The sequence below is a fragment of the Peromyscus leucopus genome, chromosome 2 (assembly GCF_004664715.2).
Source record: "Peromyscus leucopus breed LL Stock chromosome 2, UCI_PerLeu_2.1, whole genome shotgun sequence".
NCBI lineage: Eukaryota > Metazoa > Chordata > Mammalia > Rodentia > Cricetidae > Peromyscus > Peromyscus leucopus.
Window position 1 is genome coordinate 16,151,426 of NC_051064.1, and position 21,941 is coordinate 16,173,366.

At 39.2% G+C, this 21,941-nt stretch overlaps 1 protein-coding gene across 1 annotated transcript in view; it reads left to right on the plus strand.

The window, feature by feature from the left end:
• Window positions 1–3,261: 3,261 nt before the first annotated feature.
• Window positions 3,262–21,941, plus strand: part of Lrrc69 (leucine rich repeat containing 69) — a 133,606-nt gene continuing 114,926 nt past the window's right edge. The window contains exons 1-3 of the mRNA XM_037202390.1: window positions 3,262–3,471; window positions 16,449–16,575; window positions 17,599–17,671. Of these exons, the coding sequence (XP_037058285.1) occupies window positions 3,289–3,471; window positions 16,449–16,575; window positions 17,599–17,671 (383 nt within the window). The 5' untranslated portion in view covers window positions 3,262–3,288. The remainder of the gene's footprint in view (window positions 3,472–16,448; window positions 16,576–17,598; window positions 17,672–21,941) is intronic.

Sequence of the window (21,941 nt, forward strand, 5' to 3'; positions counted from 1 at the left end):
CTGTGATCAAGTTCCAATCTCTGGAAGCTGAACATTTGCCTCTTGAAGAGGTCAAATGCCAAGATTTGGGGGAAATAATTTTTATATCTGCACCTGTGTCTACAGAATGCTCAATTCCAATGCCATTTATTTGTAATTTTAGCTTTGGTCTTTGATCATTTATAGATGTTTGCTAAAATACTTGTTTTATGGTTTCTCCTGAAAATTTTATCTACTGATGCTGTTCTGTCATCCAAAGCAGTATGTTTTGAACAACATGCCTTAAGTCTTTTAATTTCTCTGTGGAGGGATTTCCCCAATGCTGATTGGGAATGATTGAAGCAAATTTGATATTGAGGCCCATGAGAGCCTCCCTAATGGCAAAGGGTTACCTTGCCTGTCCCTGTTGTTCTGCATTCATTAGTCCAATGATGGTGTTTTTCACACCTTCTGTATGCTCCAGAAGGCTGTGGATTTCTGTTAGGATCACCCCTAGAAAAAAACATTGTTTCTAGTAGCACTTTGTCTACAATCACTTCTCAGGTGATGTAGTTTACCACAATTAAAATAGCTGCCTTTTTTTTTTTTTTTAGCAATTTTTAGAAACCACTTCTCCCATCCAAGTACCATTATAAGAGTGAGACCCAGTATAAGCTGTATTTCAGATCTGTTCGTCTGTGGGTACTAATCTTCCCCTTAATGGCCTGATCACCCTTTTACATTATGAATTAGCATTTTCAAGAGCCAAAGTTTCAATTAATATTTGTCTAACTTCTAAATCTGATATTATTATAGTTACAGCTGAGGTCAATCTTCATAAAAAAAAAATCAAAGAAGGCTGTTTTTTGGCCTTCCATAGTTTTAGTAAATGACTCAGTCCTCTTTCCTGATTCTTCAACCCTGTCCCAAGCATTTGAAGTGACTATACAGGATAGACTCAAGGTGTTATCATCAAATATAGATTGTCTTTGCAAATCACCATATTGGCCCTCAGTGAGAAGCTGTTCTTGGGATATCTCATGACCTGTAGCTTTACCTTGTTGTTCTAGGATTCTAGCTTCCTCTCTCCACCATGTTCTCCATTGTAACTGAGGACCAGCTTCTAATACTGATTCAACTAAATCTCAGTCTTGTGGGATAATTCTGCTCCAGATGGCCCATTAATTTAATATCTGTTTCACAAAGGGTGAATGCATACCATATGAAATGAGTGCTTCCTTAAATCTCTTCAAATCTAACATTTCTACAGGATTCTAATTAACTTCTGCATAGCCTTGTGGAAGCGTATCATCTAGTGGTTATTCTTGTATGGTAGCTGGATAAATCAAAGTTAGTGTTCTAGTGACCTTTGGCCTTTTTTCTTCAGTTTCATAATGCAATGGTATGGTAGGTTCTGCTCTACATTTCTCTGTCTGTGTCTGAGTATTTTTCTTATTTTCATTAGTAAGTCTTCCTAAAGCTTGTATCTTTTCAGTCAAATTATCATATTTAGCACAGTTATCAAGCCACTTTTTAAAGAAGAAAATATTAATTACTAAACTGATACAATTGACATTCTGTCAATCCCAGCAAAGTAATTTATTCACTCAGTTAAATTTTCCATTTTCAAACCATCTGTTGTAGCACTATACAGGATCCTAGAACCCTGTCTTGTGATGTTTCTCTTTCTTAATGTGGGAAAGATTTTTCTTTTTAATATTATTCAACTGTCTGCTAAAGGCCTTCCCAGGTATCTCACTGAATCCACTGACTTCTCAGTAGTTTGTCTGAGGTAAACTCGAGTCCCTACCATTTCTGCTTTCTGGAGTCCTGGCAAGTGGCAGCTGCCTGCTGTGGGTGCTTGCACGAAAAGGTCCAAGGCAACTGTGGCAGAGCTGGCTGGTGTGACTCCTCTGTCCATGTGGTCATTCCACAAGTTGGAGCACCAAATATTGTTTTAACATCAGCACAGTTGCTGTGCCTTAATATATTGCTATTTCAGCCAGTATTTGCTACTTCTCAGTTACTGGCCTGCTTTTCTAGCAGTGGCCTAGCCTAAGACCACAGCCTTGTGAGAATTCTGCTTCCACATGCACTAGCCCTGTTGCTGCCACTAAAGATAGCTGTAACTAAATCTCTATGGATCTAATTGTGAATAAGATTCAAGATTCAAAGGCTGGGGTGAAAACCTCTGAGCTCAGAGGCTGAGTAGCAACTACCTAGCCCGTTCTCCTCGATGGTATCTGTGGCAGACCCATGCTTCTACTTCACCAAAGCAGAAAAAGCTGTGCTACTCCAAACCCCACCCTACTACTTCCTGTGTCTCTTTATCTCTCCTGGATGCCCTCTGAGGCTTTATGATTACTTTTTGTCAACTGGTTGCTAACTCAGCCTCCCTAATCAAGGTTAATTTTATTTAATTAGTGCAAATGCAAACACTGCACTTCCCATGTTCTTGGTTTGGCTGAATGATTCCCTGAGGGTCACTTCAGCTTGCTCTATGTTCCTCACTTTCTGTAGGTGTTGGTTAAACCACAAAGCCTTGGTTAGATGTGTGTTTTGTTTTATGCATAAACATTTCATCTGTACCCTCTGCTGCATCCCATCAGGTGCTTTCATTCCATGTGGTGTTTTCAGTTTTAAATGGCTACAATTGATTAATGGGGTTATTAACCTCATTCCTGTTAACCTAGCTGTCAAATATATTTTTTATGTTCTGTATTTCATTAGAACTTGGAGAAATGATGAATTTTCTAATACTTTTTTCTTCGTTTATTAGCTTCAATTTCCATTTGAATGAAAACTATGAACTATTTGAATATACTAACATGTAGTTTGTATTGGAATAATGTAATAAATGTTGGATTCATTTCTCCTTTATTAGCTTTCAGACTGAGCTGATGTCCCACTCCAAGTATCATTAATGAGTTTTCCTTTCCTTTTTGAAAATGCTGTTACGAACTCCAAGGCTTCAGTGTTAGGAAATGTTTTAGTTCCCTCTAGGTACTTCCTCCCTCCCAGGATGTTTAGTGTTCCTCATCTCAAACTAGGGGAAGACTCCCAAACCTGGTCCTGGGTCCTGGTGTGATCTCAGTACTTGGTAATTTCCATGTGTCTGACATAAGATACACGAGCCCTGTCATGTATACTTTCTGGCCCAACCTGCAGTGGCTGTTTCCTCTCTCTGCCTAGAAAATCATGTGATACCTCCTACCTTCATCATAATGGGGAGTGGTTTTGCTTTTGTGACACAACAATTATGCAATTAGATGCTCTCAAGATATATAATAAGGAACTCTTCTCCATAATGGTCACCTCTTCAAAAAAATCATGAGTGAGAGATTGTTGCTAACAGCACTGAAGGGTGGTAATAACACTAAGATCATTACTTTGAATGGGAAGAAGATGAAAAAAATGCCCTCAGCACTAGAAAAGCTGCCTGGTCTGAGGACTCTAGACCTTCAAAATAATCTCATCTGCAATGTGTGCCCAGAGCTAAGCACCTTGACCCAGGTGAGGAACCTCAGCTCTTCTTGGGGTTCAGGATGGAAAAGAGATGAAAGTGATGAGTGACAGAGCAATGACACTTTGATCTCTGGAGACTTAGCTCTCTGGAGACAATATGGATTGCTATTGGATGGGCATGAGTAGCCGTTCTCGCTTAAGGCATTACATGTGGTAGGAAAGATGTTGCAATTTACTTCTGTGCCCTTTGGCCCACATCTGGAATCAGAGTTAGATCTTTGCTATGCTCATCTTCCTTTAGGCTGTCATCTGGAAAGAGGTTGAAGCCTGGGTCTGGTAGTCTGTCTACCTTGGGGCTCACATCTGGAAGTAGGCTTTGAGGTTCCAGGCGAGACTTGGCCTACTTCCCTGGGGGTGCTATCCTGAAGTCTTTACATATGGAATTAAGACACATTTAGCATGTTAGGGAGGGAGTTACTTTTTCATTTCCTAGAACTGGCTGGAACTTCAAGTGCAGGGCTGATAGGAATAGGAAACAAAGGGATTTCTCTTCCCTAAAACAGCCTTTATAAGTTGATTAATATTTAAAATAAGAAATACCTTCTTAAAGAGAAGCAGTTGACATGGATGAGTCCCAGATGCTTATGGTAAACATTTCTGCCTGGTAATGTCTGACATGAGCTGCTAAAAATGGTGAGATTAAGAGAAGGTAAACCATGCAGTTTTCCTTCTGTTGATTTCTTCACAGTCATCAACACAGAACGAACCTATAAACATCTGTCATTGCAACTTATTAACAGTTAGGGTAAATCTGTCACCTCTACAGAACCTCCTTTACCTTTTATCAGATCATTTACACTTGTAGTCTTAACTATATCCTGTGAAGAAATGGGCTAATATTCAGTAGTGATAGTTAATAGTAGCTTCAAAAGGTGTAGTCTAGCTATAAGACAAGGACTCACACTTTTCTAATGGGACAGATGAGTTCAAAAGAAATTTCACTAGAAATCATGAACTGATTTGTTTTCCTGTTTGAATTTCTTTCTATTAAAACAGCTCTTCATGTTACAAGAGAACCATTGTCAAAAAGCGTACACTAAATTATCTTTTGTGACACTTTCAGTCCCACTCCTCACTTCCATGTATAATTACTCTCAATTATAATTACTCTCAATTTATTCTCTTTCTTGGCTTGTCCATTTTGATTACTAGTCTTCAAATTCCAATTGCATGTACATGTTAAGCTTAGTTTCTGCAGTTATCTTTTCAGCCTAGTGTGATGACACATTTACATCTTTCAATAGTAGCCCCAGCCTCACCCTGCTCCCCACCGTGTAAACTGCCAGTGCCATCATGCAGTCCACTCTGGCCTTGCTTTGGTGGCCTCACCACCTGTTATAAGCTTTATAGCATTTACATCTGTTCAATTAGAACCATGTTTAGTGATAAGCCTCTTTGCCTCTCAGGGAATTCTACAATGTGCATTGTTAATGAGTGTCATTCAGAGAGAATCAGTTAATATATTTTTGTTCCCTTGGTCCTTCTCATGGTCTTTTCTTTATACTTAAAAAATTAGATCATTTTATTTTATACTGCCATATTTAATCCGTTCATTCTTGCATCTCTGCATTATCATGGCTTCATTTTATTTCAAAATGATGCTACATAATTTTCAAATGCACCTGTTCTCCATGATACTTTCTTCCAGGAATCCCCATTCTTTTGCCCTTAATAAGCTGATTGCCCTCTTGTTTTTCTGGATGCTGTCAGTCCAGGACATCCCTTACTGTAATCCTGAAGTGGACTCAACTGTTTTCTGTAACCTGTATTTTCTTCCTCACGCTCCTTCCCTTCACCTTTTATTCTCTCTTTCCTGACGTCACCACCTCTGCTGGATCGCTAGAACTAGAACCATGTGCCTGCATGACCAGCAGGTCATCATTCTTTTTCAGTACAGTAAGTCTCCATATACCATCCTGGTCTGGGTATGTTGTAGTTAATACTTAGGTCTCTTGCATTTCTGAAAATGTCTGTATTATGTCTCCATATTTGAGTAACAGTTGTATAGTTAAAAAGTCACGTTACAAAGTATACTTCCTCAGGAAAGAAACCCCCAGAACTAGATATTATGCCATTGTCTTCTTTTTGTGGTGCTCTTATTGTTGTCTTATTCTTCTATTAGGAGAGACTCTATGTTTTGACTTTTGTTACTCTCTTCAAATCCTTTCAGTAGGAAACTGGCTTAGCTTAGTGTTTGTGTTTAAGAAGAACCATACTATTCTGAAGTCAACTGACTAGGTTCTTGTGGTCTATCTTTAGAGTGCTTTATATGTGTTTCAGGCTAATGGCTTCATGTAATTTTGCTGATCATAAAGTAACAGTGTTTCTTATATAAGGTTAGGAAATTAACAAAATCTATTTCTCCTTTGTAAGAGGAGTGATAGAAGCAAGCAAAATGTGCAAGAAACTTTCAAAGAATGAATATAGATGACCAATTTAAAATATTGTTCACCCATTCTCACAGTTGTTAATAGAAAGGACAGATGAAAGTGAGGGAAGAGCGAAGGGAGAGAGGAGAGGGAGAAGTACGGAGAGGGAGTGGAGAGGAGAGTGGAGGGGAAGGAAGGGAAGGTAGAGCAGGAAGGAAGCAGGGGAGGAAAGAGTGAAGGAGAGAGAGAAACCTGAACCTGATGTGAGTTTGGGACCGTTGTCAAGCTCTTACCAGGTGAAAGTAAAGCACTTGGTCTCTAGTGCTCACCAACCTAAATGTGTAGAAGATGGCCATCCAAAGATGTGTACATTTGTTTGGAAATGGAAGAATATTGAAAGGGGAATATAGTAAACTACTCAAAAGATTCAGTCAAGGGGAAGTAATTTTGTTTTTGAAGTTATAATTACATCATCTCTCCCCTTTCCTAATTCCAAACCCTCTCACATTACCTGCCTTGCTCTCTTTCAAATTCATGATCTCTTTTTTTCATTGATTGTTGTTACATGCTTGTATGTACATGTGTATACATATATGATCCTAAATAAAACTTACAGTAAAATAATGAAGATTCTGTAAATTACTGTGATAAAAACGAACAAACAAACAAACCCTTGGCTTAACAAAAAGGGTTAAAAAAAGGTTTGGAGCCCATCAAACTTGAACCAATTACTGAACAGATGTCCTTGCAGAAATATTCTTTGTGTAAAGTTGTTATGGCTTCTTTGTAAGGTTGTGATTAGAATAAGATTTTCTGTTTTAAGTAAGTGAATATGTACTGTATAATCTCCTAGTAAAGCTTTGAGTAGACATTTCTCAAAAGACATACACAGGGCTAAGCATGTCTATGAAAACATGCTGAACATTATTAATGATCAGGGAAATGTAAACAAAGCCAAAATGAGATGTCACTTACATATGTTAGAATGACCATAGTTAAATGAAATGTGACAAGTGCTGGTGAGGATGGGGTATCATTGTCTTTGTATATAGTGGGACCCTTGTTTTGTGTAGTCATTGTGGAAAACACTATAAAGTTTCCTCAAGAAGTGAAAACTAGTTTATGATCCAACAGTCTTACTCTAGGTCCATGTACAGAAGTAACAGTATGAATGATGATGTGAGACATCTGCACTACATGCTCATTGTGGCATTATTCATAGCATTCAAAACAGAAAAGCACCTGCAATTTCTATCAACGTATGAATAAAGAAAAGGTGTGTATGTATTTACAATGAAATGCCATTCAGCCTTAGAAAGGAGGGAGTTCTACTTTGACAGTAAATGAACCCTATAGACATACTAAGTGAAATGAGTGGATATCAAAAGGAATGTTACATAATAACTGGGGGTTTTGTAATTTTAGCACTTGCAAACTAAAAAGGCAGGAGGATCCATGTTCAAAGTCATTCTCTGAAACAGTCAGTTCTAAGCGAGCCTGGGATACCGAGAGACCTTATTTCAAATATATATGTATATGTATATGTATATATATATATTTGTGTCTGTGTCTGTGTGTGTGTAGGTAGGTAGGTAGATAAATAGATAGATAGATAGATAGATAGATAGATAGATAGATAGATAGATAGATAGATAAAGAGAACCACATCTTTCCTAAAACAACATCTACTCTAAACCCCTAACCACATGTTGCATAAATCACTTTTTATGACATGTGAAACTTAAACTCATGGAAATGGATGTAGAATGGTGGTTACAAGGGTTTGGTGGGGGAAGAGATGATAGAAGGTAGATCAAAGGGTGCAAATTTGTTATGTAATACAAACAAGTTCTAGAGATTGAATATGCAATAATGGGACTGCAGTTACTATTATATACTTGAAACCTTCTAAGAGCGCATTTAATAACATTCGGGAGAGAGAGAGAGAGAGAAAGAGAGAGAGAGAGAGAGAGAGAGAGAGAGAGAGAGAGAGAGAAGAGAGAGGAGAATGTTTATATATCCTTGGTAGATTCGATCTAGCCAGTTGAGCGAGTACTTGGCTCTAATGGATTGTTGTCCCATCAAAATTGTGTATTTAAAGTGTTACAAGTGACACTTTTTAAAAAGTATTGTATCTATTAGCCAAATCTAGCTTTTATGCTTTAATTTTAGGTTTAATTCCATAGATGTATTCCATTGCTTTGTAAGTATTAAAGCAGTGGCCCCTTTGGAGGTGGAGTAACCTTTCCAAGGGTTACATATCAGATCTCCTGCATATCAGATATTTACATAACAGTTACAACATTACAGTTATGAAGTAGCAATGAAATAACTTTCATGGTGGGGGGGTCACCATAACATGAGGAATTATATTAAAGGGTTGCAGCATTGGGAAGGTTGAGAACCACTGCTCTAAAGTATTCCATTTAAAAAATGTTTAAGTATCTATTAGTTTCAATTAGATATTTGTCTTTTTAAAACTGTGTTTTATAAAACACTGTGACTTTGTTAATTTGGCCAAACATTAAGAGAAAACAGGACAGCTTTTATTAACTGTGTCCCAGTTACTTTCTCTAGACTGTGGCTAGAGTTAGTTGTATGAGTAAGATGATGGTGGAATTGTAAGTGCCCTCAAGAATGCATATGTCCTGGAACGCATGGCTGATCTGGACAGGAGAATAGTGCTGATGCTTCTGAGCCCTTATACATGGGGCTCCTGTTGTTAATTCTAATGGGGAATGAATATATGTTTGTAGGTTAATCACACTTTTGATCTAATTAAACTCAGTGCCCCAATGTCTTGTAAAAGAGTGGCTGTGATTACAGAAATATGTGAAAAGTTGAGTTAGAGTTATCAATTATTAAGACAACAAGTAAATTTAAAAGCAGACAGTCATTGAACTATCAACTTGTATGCATGTATTTATTAATCACCTGTTGCCTTTTTAGTACCATGCATTGTCTTTTGGGCCTGAACAGTTATAGTTAATGTTAAATAATTGCTCTCATTTACCAAGCATCTTTATTGTACTATCTTTAAACACAACTTCAAGAATAATAGACATCATTATCCCCATTTTTAAAATAAATAGAGGCTTAGAAATTTGAGTGACTTGCCCTAGATCACAAAGAGCCCAAGAGACCTACTTGTTCTCACACTCAGGAATCCCATAAAATGCTGAATTGGAAGCCATAATATAAGCTCAGAGGACCTGGCCCAAACCTTTGCAGTCCTTGTGCTTGTTGCCTCAGTCTGTAAGTTCATATGAGCCTTGCTCACACTGATTTAGAGGGCCTTGGTTGATTTTTTTTTTTTTTTTTTTTGGTGTTTTCTCTGCTGGGTCTTACTCTTCCCACCTCCTCTTCCATGGGGTTCTTTCTCTGAGCTCTGAGAGGAGGAAGTCTATGGAGACATCCCATTTAGGGCTGAGTATTCTAAGGTCTCTCTCTGCATAATGTCTGGGTCTGTATTTAGAAACATAGCATTTGATGGGCAGGTCTTCTTGGACTGATTATTCAAACAGTTGTTTAGACATAATCTAGTAGGATTAGGAAGAGGGACTTAAGTAATGTTATAGCACATTTGTTGTAAATTCAGCTGTGCTATTTTAGAGGCAGGCAGTAAGTAAATTTAAGTACTAACAGTGGTTGGAATGGAATGTGAGACTTGCACCTACGAGAAATTTTGATGTTAAGATTTGATTACTGACTGAATTCAGAGAAAGGAGAAAAAGAAGTTGTAGCTGATCCTACACTTTGGGCCCCACAGGATTATAATAATGGTAGGTATATTATCAAAAGTAGGGAAGGGAAAAGCTGACCTACTTTGTTTATGGGTATCATCACATTTTAGAATCTGATCTAAGCATGATCCGTGGGAGATGTCTTAGGAGCCAAAACCAACAAGATGCAATTTTTACAGGGAAAAATGTAAATTCCTACATTTAGATTAAGACAGGAATTCATTGCACAAGCCCAGGATGTGGTTTATATGCTTGACAGTTGACATAGGTTTGTTGTTGTTATTCTTGGCCATGGGGGTGTAGTTTATGCACAAGTAATGTGCCTCATTGCCAGAAATATATGACATGTTAGACTACATTAATGAAAGTATACTCATCTGCCCAAAGATTCCACCATCCTCAGCATTTGTGTCATGAATTAATTGTCTTTGTCACCCTAGGCACTGTGTTTTCTGAGAGGAGCATTCACAGTGATTAGAAAGTGGCCAGTGTGGTCAAAGGGTCTGGAAACTATGTCCTAAGGAAAATAAATGGTTAAGGAAAAGATGGATCAAATTTAAAGAGTGCAATAACAATTCTTCAAAAAATTTAAATATTATGTAAGAGGAGTGGGAATAAAACTACTGTTTATGATTGCTGTGGGAAGAACTGGGTAAGGGGTACAGAGAGCTAGAGCTTAATCATAAAAAAATAACAGATGGGCCAGCGGTATGGATCAGCAAGTGAAGGTGCTTGCCTCCAAGTCTGACAGCCCAAGTTTGATCCCTGAGATTCATGTGGTAGAAAGAGAGAAATTAATCCAGCTAGTTCTCCTTTGACTTCCACAATCACTCTGTGGCATGTGCACCCTCCCCTGATTAATTAAGTATAATACACAATTAAAAATAATGGGCGGAAGATAGATATTAATGACAAAGAGCTGGCTGTTGCATGTTGTGATCACTGGGAAGGTATATGTTCTCTCTTGCATGCTAGACTAGGTGACTTACACAAATTCTTTCTAATTGTCAGATGCACTAATTTCCACACAATGTGCTAGCAAAAAATATGAAATTGGTAATGCTATCACTTGGGAATTGGAACCAGATCGAACTGCAGAGAGAATACCAGTAGAACGTCCTTCTGGAGATAATTATTGAAGTAGTGCAAACCGAAGAACTTAAAATTGTTTGCCTAAAATGCTTTTTAGGAACCATATGTAACTGACATGTTACTGAAACCCTTGCTAGGATCAGCTTTGTCAAGGAACCCCCAATTTTCCATCTCAAACAACTCCTTTACAAGGAAACCTTCCCCCATGACCCTAATCCAACTCCAAGTTATTGCATCGCCCTGTTTTCTTCTTTAGCAGTTAATACTAACAGGAATGATTTTTTTTTAACTTGTGGTGGTCTGTCCTACATCCCAACATTAGATTATAAGAGTTCTTGAGTATCTTCTTTTTTTTTTTTTTTTTTTTTTTTAATAAGATTTATATTATGTATACAGTGTTCTGTCTTCATGTGTCCCAGCAAGCCAGAAGAGGGCACTAGATCTCATTATAGATGGTTGTGAGCTGCCATTTGGTTGCTGGGAATTGAACTCAGGACCTCTGGAAGAACAGTCAGTGCTCTTAACCTCTGTGCTATCTCTCCAGCCCGAGTATCTTATTCATGACATCACGGCTAGCATTCAAGAGAGTGACAAAGAGCGAATAAGTCCAAAATAAATACAAGTGAGCTAATGAAACATCTAGGTGGGGAGGCATTTTTCAATCATGGTTCAATCTTTGACTTAGTCTTTGGAATTGTATATATAATTTTAATTATGCTGAACCTTAGCATATTTTCATGGAGACAGAGCGTGTTTGTTGCTGCCTGACATTTAGGAGATGGTTACAAATTTAAAAGCAGCTGATGTCATCCTTTTGGGACGGTGGTGCACACATGTAATCCTAGACTTGGGAAGCTGAAGCAGGTGGATTGTAATGATTTGAGACCAGCCTGGTCTACATTTTTATAGGTCAGTCTGGGCTACAGAATGAAATGCCTGCAAAAACGAAACAACAAAACTTTCCTTTAAAAAAAAATAATCTATTTTTGAGGTCATAAATTATTTCTCCTCTTTCCTCACTCCAACCCACCTACCCAACCCCCTTACTCTCTCTCAAATTCATGGCCTCTTTTCCTTGGTAAGTACACACACACACACACACACACACACACACACACACACACACACAGTGCATGTGTAGAAGGCAACTTGGGGGAGTCCTCTCCACCACCACCTTGTGGACTTGGAAAGTCACACAGCTTGGCATGCTTTTCAGCAAGTGCCTTTACCCAGGACCATCTCATTGGGCCTTGTTAATGATAGTGAAATTGTCTCAAAAGGTGTCTATCAGTCACTGGTTTTGCTCTTTTGTTTTCTCCACAGGTCACTCCTACACACTTCTTTCCCAGCACTCCCTGCTATCACAGTCACTAATGACTTTTGCCTTGCTACATCCAGTGGTTGTTTCTTATGCTTTGATTTCATTTCACCTTCCCCTGGGATTTGACTCACACCTTCCTTTTCAGAAGAGTTTCCATTTTCTCCATGAATGTATTTTGGAAAGCCTTAGACACAGATGTCTGTAATTTACTAAGGCAGTTCTCTTGGGGAAATACACACACACACACACACACACACACACACACACACACACACACACACGTATGTATGTATGTATGTATGTATGTATGTATGTATGTATGTATATATGTATGTATATGGAGGGAATGGAGCTGCCAAGTCAAGGAAGAGTCCAGGCAAAGATGTGTGGTGACAATGAATTACACTAGTAATGTAAAACACAACTGCAGACTCTCTATCACATCTTTCCCCTCAAATTGCTAATATATTTTAACCCTACCTTCAAAATAAATTAGCTAATATTTCAATAACATTCTCAATAATATTCCTGCAACTTGTACTCATGAACACATTCAAAACATTGTACACTATGGCCAAGTTGGTTTTATCCCAGGAATGCAAGGTTAGTTCAGAAATTATCCAAATCAGTAAATAAATATAGGACAACACATAAACACAAAAATCACATGTCCATCTCAATGGATGCCAGAAAGGCCTTTGTCAAAGTTCAGTATCCCTTCATGAAAAATGCTCTGAACAATCCAGGACTACAAGTAACATATCTTAACATATTAAGAGTTCTATGCAAAAAACTATACCTGATATTATGAAAAGAGAAATGGAATTTCTTCTAAATTCAGGAGTGAGACAAGGACATTTACTTTTATTCTTATTCAATATAGTGCTCAAATACTTTTTAAAATTATTATTGTTATCTCCCAGTGTGGCCTTGATTGGCCTGGAACTCACCATGTAGACCAGGCTAGCCTCAAACTCACAGTGATCCATCTGCCTCAGCTTCCCAAGTGCTGGGATTAAGGGAGGTAAGCCACCATTCTTGGCCCAGTGCTTGAAACCTTTTTTTTCCCCATGAAAATAAGAATTATTTATTTTTTTATTTATTGTTTTTTTTTTCTTTATTTTACAATACTATTCAGTTCTACATAATAGCCACAGATTCCCTTGTTCTCTCCCTTTCTGCCCCCCTTTCCTTCCCCCCAGCACAACCCCCATTCCCATCTCCTCCAGATCAAGGTCTTCCCCGAGGACTGGGATCGACCTGATAGACTCAGTCCAGGCAGGTCCAGTCCCCTCCTCCCAGATTGAGCCAAGCGTCCCTGCATAAGTCCCAGGTTTCAAACAGCTAATTCATGCAATGAGCTCAGGACCTGGTCCCACTGCCTAGATGCCTCCCAAACAGATCAAGCCAATCGACTATCTCACCTATTCAGAGGGCCTGATCCAGTTGGGGGGCCCTCAGCCTTTGGTTCATAGTTCATGTGTTTCCATTCGTTTGGCTATTTGTCCCTGTGCCTTATTCAACCTTGGTTTCAACAATTCTCGCTCATATAAACCCTCCTCTTTCTCACTAATTAGACTCCCAGTGCTCCACCAGGGGCCTAGTCGTGGATGTCTGCATCCAGATTCCTCAGTCCTTGGATGGGGTTTCTAGCACGACAATTAGGGTGTTTGGCCATCCCATCACCAGAGTAGGTCAGTTCGGGCTGTCTCTCGACCATTGCCAGCAGTCTTTTGTGGGGGTATCTTTGTGGATTTCTGTGGGCCTCTTTAGCTCTGTGTTTCTTCCTTTTCTCATGTGGTCTTCATTTACCGTTTCTTCCTTTTCTCATGTGGTCTTCATTTACCATGGTCTCCTATTCCTTGTTCTCCCTCTCTTTTCTTGATCCAGCTAGGATCTCCCGCTCTCTTTCCCTTGACCCTCACCCTTCAATGCTCCCACTCATGTTTAGGCTGTTCATGTAGATCTCATCCATTTCTCCATGTCTTTCTTGGGGTCCTGTTTTCCAGGTAGCCTCCCTGGTGATGTGAGTAGCAGTCCAGTCATCCTTGTTCCACATCTAGCATCTTCCTATGAGTGAGTACATACCATATTTGTCTTTCTGAGTCTGGGTTGCCTCACTCAGGATGATTTTTTCTAGATCCATCCATTTGCCTGCAAACCTCATGATGTCATTGTTTTTCTCTGCTGAGTAGTATTCCATTGTGTATATGTGCCACAATTTATTTATCCATTCTTCAGTTGAAGGGCATCTAGGTTGTTTCCAGGTTTTGGCTATTACAAGCAATGCTGATATGAACATAGCTGAGCAAGTGCTCTTGTGGTATGATTGAGCATTTCTTGGGTATATGCCCAGGAGTGATACAGCTGGATCTTGGGGGAGATTGATTCCCAATTTTCTAAGAAAGCGCCATATTGTTTTCCAAAGTGGTTGTACAAGCTTGCATTCCCACCAGCAGTGGAAGAGAGTTCCCCTATTTCCACATCCTCTCCAGTATAAAGTGTCTTCAGTGTTTTTGATCTTAGCCATTCTGACAGGCGTAAGGTGGTATCTCAGAGTTGTTTTGATTTGCATTTCCCTGATGATTAGGGATGTTGAGCAATTCCTTAAATGTCTTTCAGCCATTTGAGTTTCCTCTGTTGAGAATTCTCTGTTTAGTTCTATAGCCCATTTCTTAATTGGACTGTTGGTCGTTTTGATGTCTAATTTCTTGAGTTCCTTATATATTCTGGATATCAGTCCTCTGTCAGATGTGGAGTTGGTGAAGATCTTTTCCCATTCTGTAGGCTGTCGCTTTGCCTTGTTGACTGTATCCTTTGCTCTACAAAAGCTTCTCAGTTTCAAGAGGTCCCATTGATTGATTGTTTCTCTCAGTGTCTGTGCTACTGGTGTTATATTTAGGAAGTGATCTCCTATGCCAATGCATTCAAGACTCCTTCCTACTTTCTCTTCTAGCAGGTTCAGAGTAGCTGGATTTCTGTTGAGGTCCTTGATCCACTTGGACTTAAGTTTTGTGCACGGTGACAGATATGAATCTATTTGCAGCCTTCTACACGTTGATATCCTAAATCTTAACAGAGCAATAAAACAAGAGAAAGAAATCAAAGAAATACAAACAGAAAAGGAAGAAGTCAAAGCATTATTATTTTTATGACACGATCCTATCCTTAAAAATACCCTTAATGCCAGCCTGGGCTACCAGTTAGTCCCAGGAAAGGTACAAAGCTGCACAGAGAAACTCTGTCTCAAAAAAACAAAAACAAACAAACAAAACAAAACAAAACCCTTAATGACTGACTCTTCTAAAAACCTCTTAGGAACTGATAAACACTTGCAGTGAAGGAAATAATCATCAGTGAAGAGATAGGTTACTATAAAAAATTCTTCACTAACTACATCAAACATAGGATAACATCTAAAGTACATAAAGAACTGTAAAATCAAACACCAAAACACCAAGTCTAACCAGTAAGTGACTGATAAACTGAACAGACACTTCTCAAAAGAACAAACGCAAATGGCCAATAAATATTTGGAAAATCTTTAAAAGTATGGAAATAAAGGCTGCTCCATGAATTCAGCTTTATTCTGAATGGCTGTCACTAAGAAAACAGGACCAAATGCTGGAAAGGATATGGGAGTATTGAGTCACTGTTGGTGGGAGTATAAAATGGTGTAGCCAGTATGGAAACGAGTATGGAGGGTTTTCAAAAAAGTGAAAACATAAATAGCGGATGTCTCCCCTGTATCGCTACTTGATATATACCTGCCAATACTGTAAGTGAACACAGCACAGAGGAATTGTACATCTGTGGTGATTGCTGCATTATTGATAAGAGTTAAAAAAAAATGGAACTATCAGTCATTAACTGATGAATGGATAAACAAAATGTGTTGCATGCACAATGGAGTTTTATTTAGCCATAAAGAAACAAGGAATCATGACATTTTCAGAGATATAAGTGAAACTAGAGATTATTACTTAAGTGAATGAGCCAGCCTAAGAACAGCATATGCTCTCATATGCAGAATCTAGGTTTAAGTGTGTGTGTGTGTGTGTGTGTGTGTGTCTGAGAGGAGACCATGAGAGAAGAGCAAGTTGCAAGTTGTAAGGAAGGAGCAGCTGGGGTTGGGGAGAAGGTAATAAAATACATGTCATATAGAAGGGAAGGGAAAAGATGTGCCAGAACTGGAAATAACAAAAGCGGGCTGGAGAAGGCAGAGGGCTGTGGGGAAGAGGGATGAATAAGAATAATTAATATGACAACGTGCATGAAATGCCATAATGAAATTACTTTGTGTGCTACCTTAAGGAAATGGATAAAAATAATGTCTTTATGTTGTCTTAGGTTCTATAGATCTCAGCAGAATCTTAACTTACTGCCTTTTCTATTTGGAGGTTGATAATGTACAAATACCTTAAATCTCTATGTTTACAGTTGACATTACTAAATCTGGGAAACAACCAATTAGAAGAAGTTCCCGAAGAGATGAAACACCTTACATCCCTGAAGAAGCTTCATTTATTTGGAAACAGGATTCATAGATTTGCTACTGGAGTCTGTGGTAAGTTAGTTAAGGAATATTATAGCATTGCATTTAACCTTTGAGTTTAATAATTTAATATAGAAATGAAAAAGAATCCCACCCACTGTGCAGAGATTAAGAAATTTCTGAAGCAAAACTTTACAATGTTTTAAAAAAATACATTTTTTGAAAATTTCATACATGAATATAATGTGCTTTGATCAAATCCATCCTCCATTCCTTCTCCTCTAACCCTTTGTTTTATAACCATATCTCCACTGAGCAGCAAGGTCACAAGCCTATCCTAAAGCTAAGTCAACTGTAAGCTTTCTTTAAGATTATTATAGACTAAAATGACTTAATTTTTTTTTTGAGAAAAATCACATGACATGAGACAAAACCAATCCACAGGATATCCAGTTCATGTCTTCTGTTGGTATTTTTAATATTTTGAATTGGGTGCCATAATTTTCAAGTTGGAGCATTGGGGGAAAGCAGTCTAGCTAGATCCCTAGCCCTTTGTTTGTTTCAAATAAAGATTAAGCCAAAATGTAGTTTCATTCCTAAGTGGGACCAATTTCCAGGAACTGGTTGCATGGTGGCAGCCCTGGATGATGAAACTTAGGGAAATCATGATTAATGGTGGGATATGTCATTGAGAACTCTGTCTTGTTAGTGGCAAGAGTTGTGGGGTGACTATACTTGAGTGGAAAATAGAGCCAGTTGGTTCAAAAGGAAGGTGTGACAAGACAGAGACAGAAGGACTCTAGGTGTGAAAGCTGAGGGAAGATTTGATGAGAAAGTGGACTACATCCTGGTTCTGCCTTTTAGTTCTCAGGTCCAGTGTGTGGTGAGCCTGCTTCTATTCTTTTCAGATGCAGTGGCTTAGGTTTGTAACAATGGGGTACATTTTCTCTTTTTGCCTTAGCTAGAAAGCTTCTGTCTTCAGCAACCAACAGAACCGTGGCCAAGGCAAGAATCCAAAAGGAATTCAAAGGTATATAGAAAGACTAAAACTTATTTCCTGCCAGATGGCTAAAATGACATATTGTTTTCTGACAGATGGCTTACAAGAGTTGATTCTGCTTAATCTGAATTGCAATCTACTTAAGAGTCTTCCTGAAGACATTGGCAGGTAATTTATTTATAGTGAGGCTTGGTTAAACATTACATTTCTCTGCTTACCCAAACTCCATCCCATTCCTTTGATGGTGTTAGGCCCAGCATCAAGTAGTCAGGGGTTGGGGGTGGTTACAAAGAGCATAGGGAGATAGAAGTCTGAAATAAGTCACAGAAGTTTTTTTTTCTTTTTCTTTTGTGTGTATATGGCGTATGCATGTGTGTACACATGTGTATGGTAGTATGTGTAGAGACCACAGTCTGTCATCAAGATATTAGGAAGATTCCTCAGTCTCTTTCCTCTTTATTTATTGAGGTAGGGTCTCTCACTGGACTGGAGCTCATCCTTTGTGTTTAACTGGGTGGCAACAAGTCCCAGGGACCTGCCTATCTCTGACCCCTAGCTCTGGGATTACAGACATGTGTCGCCATGCCAGGCTGGAGGAGGTCCACACTCAGGTCCTCATGCTTGCAGAACAAGCATTTTACCAACAGAACCACTGCCCAATAACCAAGTTTAAGCAAATAATTCCTGAACTACTTTGAGAAATGAGAAATAGCGGGTAATATAAGAGCAAAAGTTGCCGGGCGGTGGTGGCGCACGCCTTTAATCCCAGCACTCGGGAGGCAGAGGCAGATCTGCAGATCTCTGTGAGTTCGAGGCCAGCCTGGTCTCCAAAGCGAGTTCCAGGAAAGGTGCAAAGCTACACAGAGAAACCCTGTCTTAAAAAACCAAAAAAAAAAAAAAAAAAAAAAAAAAAAAGGAGTAAAAGTTGGAGTATAAAACAGAAGGCTTTAAGGTGATGTTATTGATAGGCCAGCTCAGTTCTTGGAGCTTGCTCCATCACAGATTGGGGACATTAAATTTTATTTCACCAATGTCATAAACCATTTTGAGTTCATTGGGAAAAGGTTGTATAAAAGCAAAGGATTTAAAATTACGATGTCATTTTCGTTAAATAAAAACCAGCACATTTTATTATCATTAGCAACAACCAAAATATGTTGTTTTCCCTTATCCTGCACATCTGTGCAGACAGATCATCATTATAGTGTTTCTGCAGCCAGCTGAAGGCCTTGTCTTTTTGAGCTAGTATGCACTCTTGAGCTGTTTCTCTGACAGATGGAGAGAGCTCTGCTCAGGTTGACTTTGGAGATTCTTCATTGCATATTGAACAGAAACATATGCATGTAAGAGCAACTAGAGGCTTCCACGAGAATGTGACACTGCGATCAATCCTCAGCACAGGACTGTCTGTCCGCAAAGTCTAATGTGTTCCAATTCACTTGTCTATATTTATTTCCAAATCCTTTTATGGGAGGGGGGCAGTACTTTAAGTAGAATAAATAGAAAAAAATAAAGGGGGGCTGGAGAGATGGCTCCGGGGTTAAGAGCTCTGGCTGCTCTTCCAGAGGACCTGAGTTCAGTCCCCAGCAACCATATGGCGGCTCACAACCATCTATAATAGGATCTGATTCCCTCTTCTGGCCTGCAGGTATACATTCAGAGCACTCATACATAAGATATAAATAAAAAGATTTGAAAAAAAATGAACAATCTAATTTCTGTAGAAGAAAAATACTTATGATAACTAAAATGCCAGTAGTGGCTTGCTTTTCCATGGTTTTAACTTACCAATCAATTGGTGTATGTACTGATGTTGATACAGTTAACAGAAAAAGATATATTGAAAGGAACTGGTAACTCAGATTCAGAATATAAATTTGTGCAACTAGCCTTGTGACCTTGGACTGGCTAGTTAACTGCCCTAGATCTCACTTTCCGCCCCTTGTGATGTGAGACTTTTGAGTAGCTGAACTTCAAAGCCCTTGCAGTGGTGATATGACTCTGCAGTTTGAGAAGCTGTGTTTGGAGTGGGGTGCACACTATTTAAAGATGCATGCACATGAAAGATTATATACAGGAAAACTGAAGGATGGCTTTCATTGAAAAAGTGGGATCCTAAACCTGTGGGCCACGTGGTTCTTATAGCTAGCTCTAGCTCATCTCTATTCTGACCATAGATACAAGCTAACTGGTCATCTTTACAAGTGGAATTTCACTTCCTCATCCTGGAGAAGTTTTATTTATTTATTTTTTTTTATTTTAAAGGTTTTAATTTTATTTTTAAATTATGTATAACATGTGTATGATTGTATGTTTAGAGACTACAGGCTGACGTTGAGATGAATGTGTGTCTGCGTGGATTTGTGTATGTGAGATCCAGCTGCTTGGGGAAGCCAGTACATGGAATGGGATTCTCTGAAGCTGGAGTTACAGGCAGTTGTGAGCTGCCTGATGATGGATACTGGGTACCAAATCTGGGTCATCTGCAAGAGCAGTATTGAGTCTTAACTGACAAGCTATCTGTCTAGGTCCAGTGGGAGAAATTTCTCTGTCTTTCCATACCTTAATGTTTTTCATTTTTACAATGAGGGCGATAATAGTATTTACTTTATAAGGTAGTTTTATGGTTGAATAGTATCTATAAAGGCTTTTTAAGATTCAGTAAGTTATTGGGAGCTGGAGAGATGGTTCAGCAGTTAATGGCACTTGCTGCTCTTGCAGAAGACCTGGGTTCCTATCCCAGCACCCACATTCAGCAGCTCACAACCACGTATAACTTCAAAACAGGTGATCTGCCTTTTTCTGGCCTCTATGGGTACCCAAATGCATGTAGTGCACAAGCATATAGTCAAGTGTGTTTGTTCATGTGCTGGTGCCAGTGTGTGTGTGCATGGCTAGTGCATGTACATTTGTGTGCATGTGCACTTACACAGACACACATACACAAATAAAAATAAAATGAATAAATCTTAAAAAGGGAAATGAGAAAAAATTTAAAAGCATAAGTTCTCAGTAAGATTTTCACTATTATTGTTATGAGTTGCTTTTTATTGTAGCTGTTTTATGTTCTTCCCACTCATTGCTTTCCGGAGGTGAAAGACTGACTCTTTTGTATATGAATTTTGGAAAAGCATGAAACCTGTGTAGTGTGGCATCCTCCTCTCACTCTTCTAGAAATCAAGCAGCTGCTTCAGCAGTAAAGGCTATGAATGAATCAGCTTAGTTAAGAGGAAGACAAATTGGGCCCATGTCAGCTCTGTGCTGATACCTGGCTTCTGTTCACTACTATTCTCAATTTGTTCAAAACCCACGAGGGGTAGAGAAGAATTTGTTGGTTAAGATATCTTCAGCTTCACAGCTCTTAGGTTTGAAGTCTGGGTAACTGTGTTGTGAGTGGCAATGCACAGCTGCAGAACTGCACAGCTGCAGACAGTAGAAGCCTCCTGCACAGAGAATCTCTGAAACAAAAAGAGGGGGAGGGGAAGGGATCAAAGACTCATCCCCTCTCCTCTGCCACCTAGCGAAGCTATTTTGTGAAGTTATTTGTCAACACTATTGGGGAGGGGAGCAAGGAGGAGCTGCAAGCGCAGCCCTTCTCCAGGTTCCCTTTGCAAGGTGCTCTCCCTGCTTTCTTGAAAGGAGAAAGGTATTAGACCCTGACTCACCCAAACACATGACAGACACATTTCAAGCTCTGAGCTCATTACAGAGTTTTGGGGGAAAGAATAGCAAAGAAAAACAACATCTCAATGGAAACCCAAAGTGCTCAACTGAAACAATGATTTAACTGAGCAATGAAGAACAAGATCCATGTCTTTCGCTGTAGGATACACCCATGCGTTTTCATTCCTTATTTACTTATTTTTGTTTTTATATCCCAAGCAAAGTTTCCCCTTCCTCCTCTCCTTCCAGTTCGTTCTCTATCTCTCCTTCCCACCACCATCCACTCCTCCTTCTCCGTTTCTCTTCAGAAATGGGCGGGCCTCCCATGGACGGACATCAGCCAGTCATGGTATATCAATTTGCAGTGATATTAGGCACTTCTCCTCCTATTAAGGCTGGATGAGATAATCCAGTAGGAGGAAAGGGTACCCAAAAGCAAGCAACAGAGTCAGAGACAGCCCCTGCTCCCACTGTTAGGAGTCCCACAAGAGGACCAAGTTATACAACTGTAACAGATATGCAGAGGGCCTAGGTCAGTTCCATGCAGGCTCCCTGGTTGTCGGCTCAGTCTCTGTGGGCCGCTATGAGCCCAAGTTAGTTGGTTCTGTAGTGTTCTTGCCACCACTAGGTCCTACAATCCTTTCTCCCCTTCTCCTGTAGGATTCCCTGAGCTCTGCCTAATGTTTGGCTATAGATCTGCATCTGTTTCCAGCAGTCGCTGGGTGAAGCTTCCCTGATAATAGTTGGGCTACCCACCAATCTATGAGTATAGCAG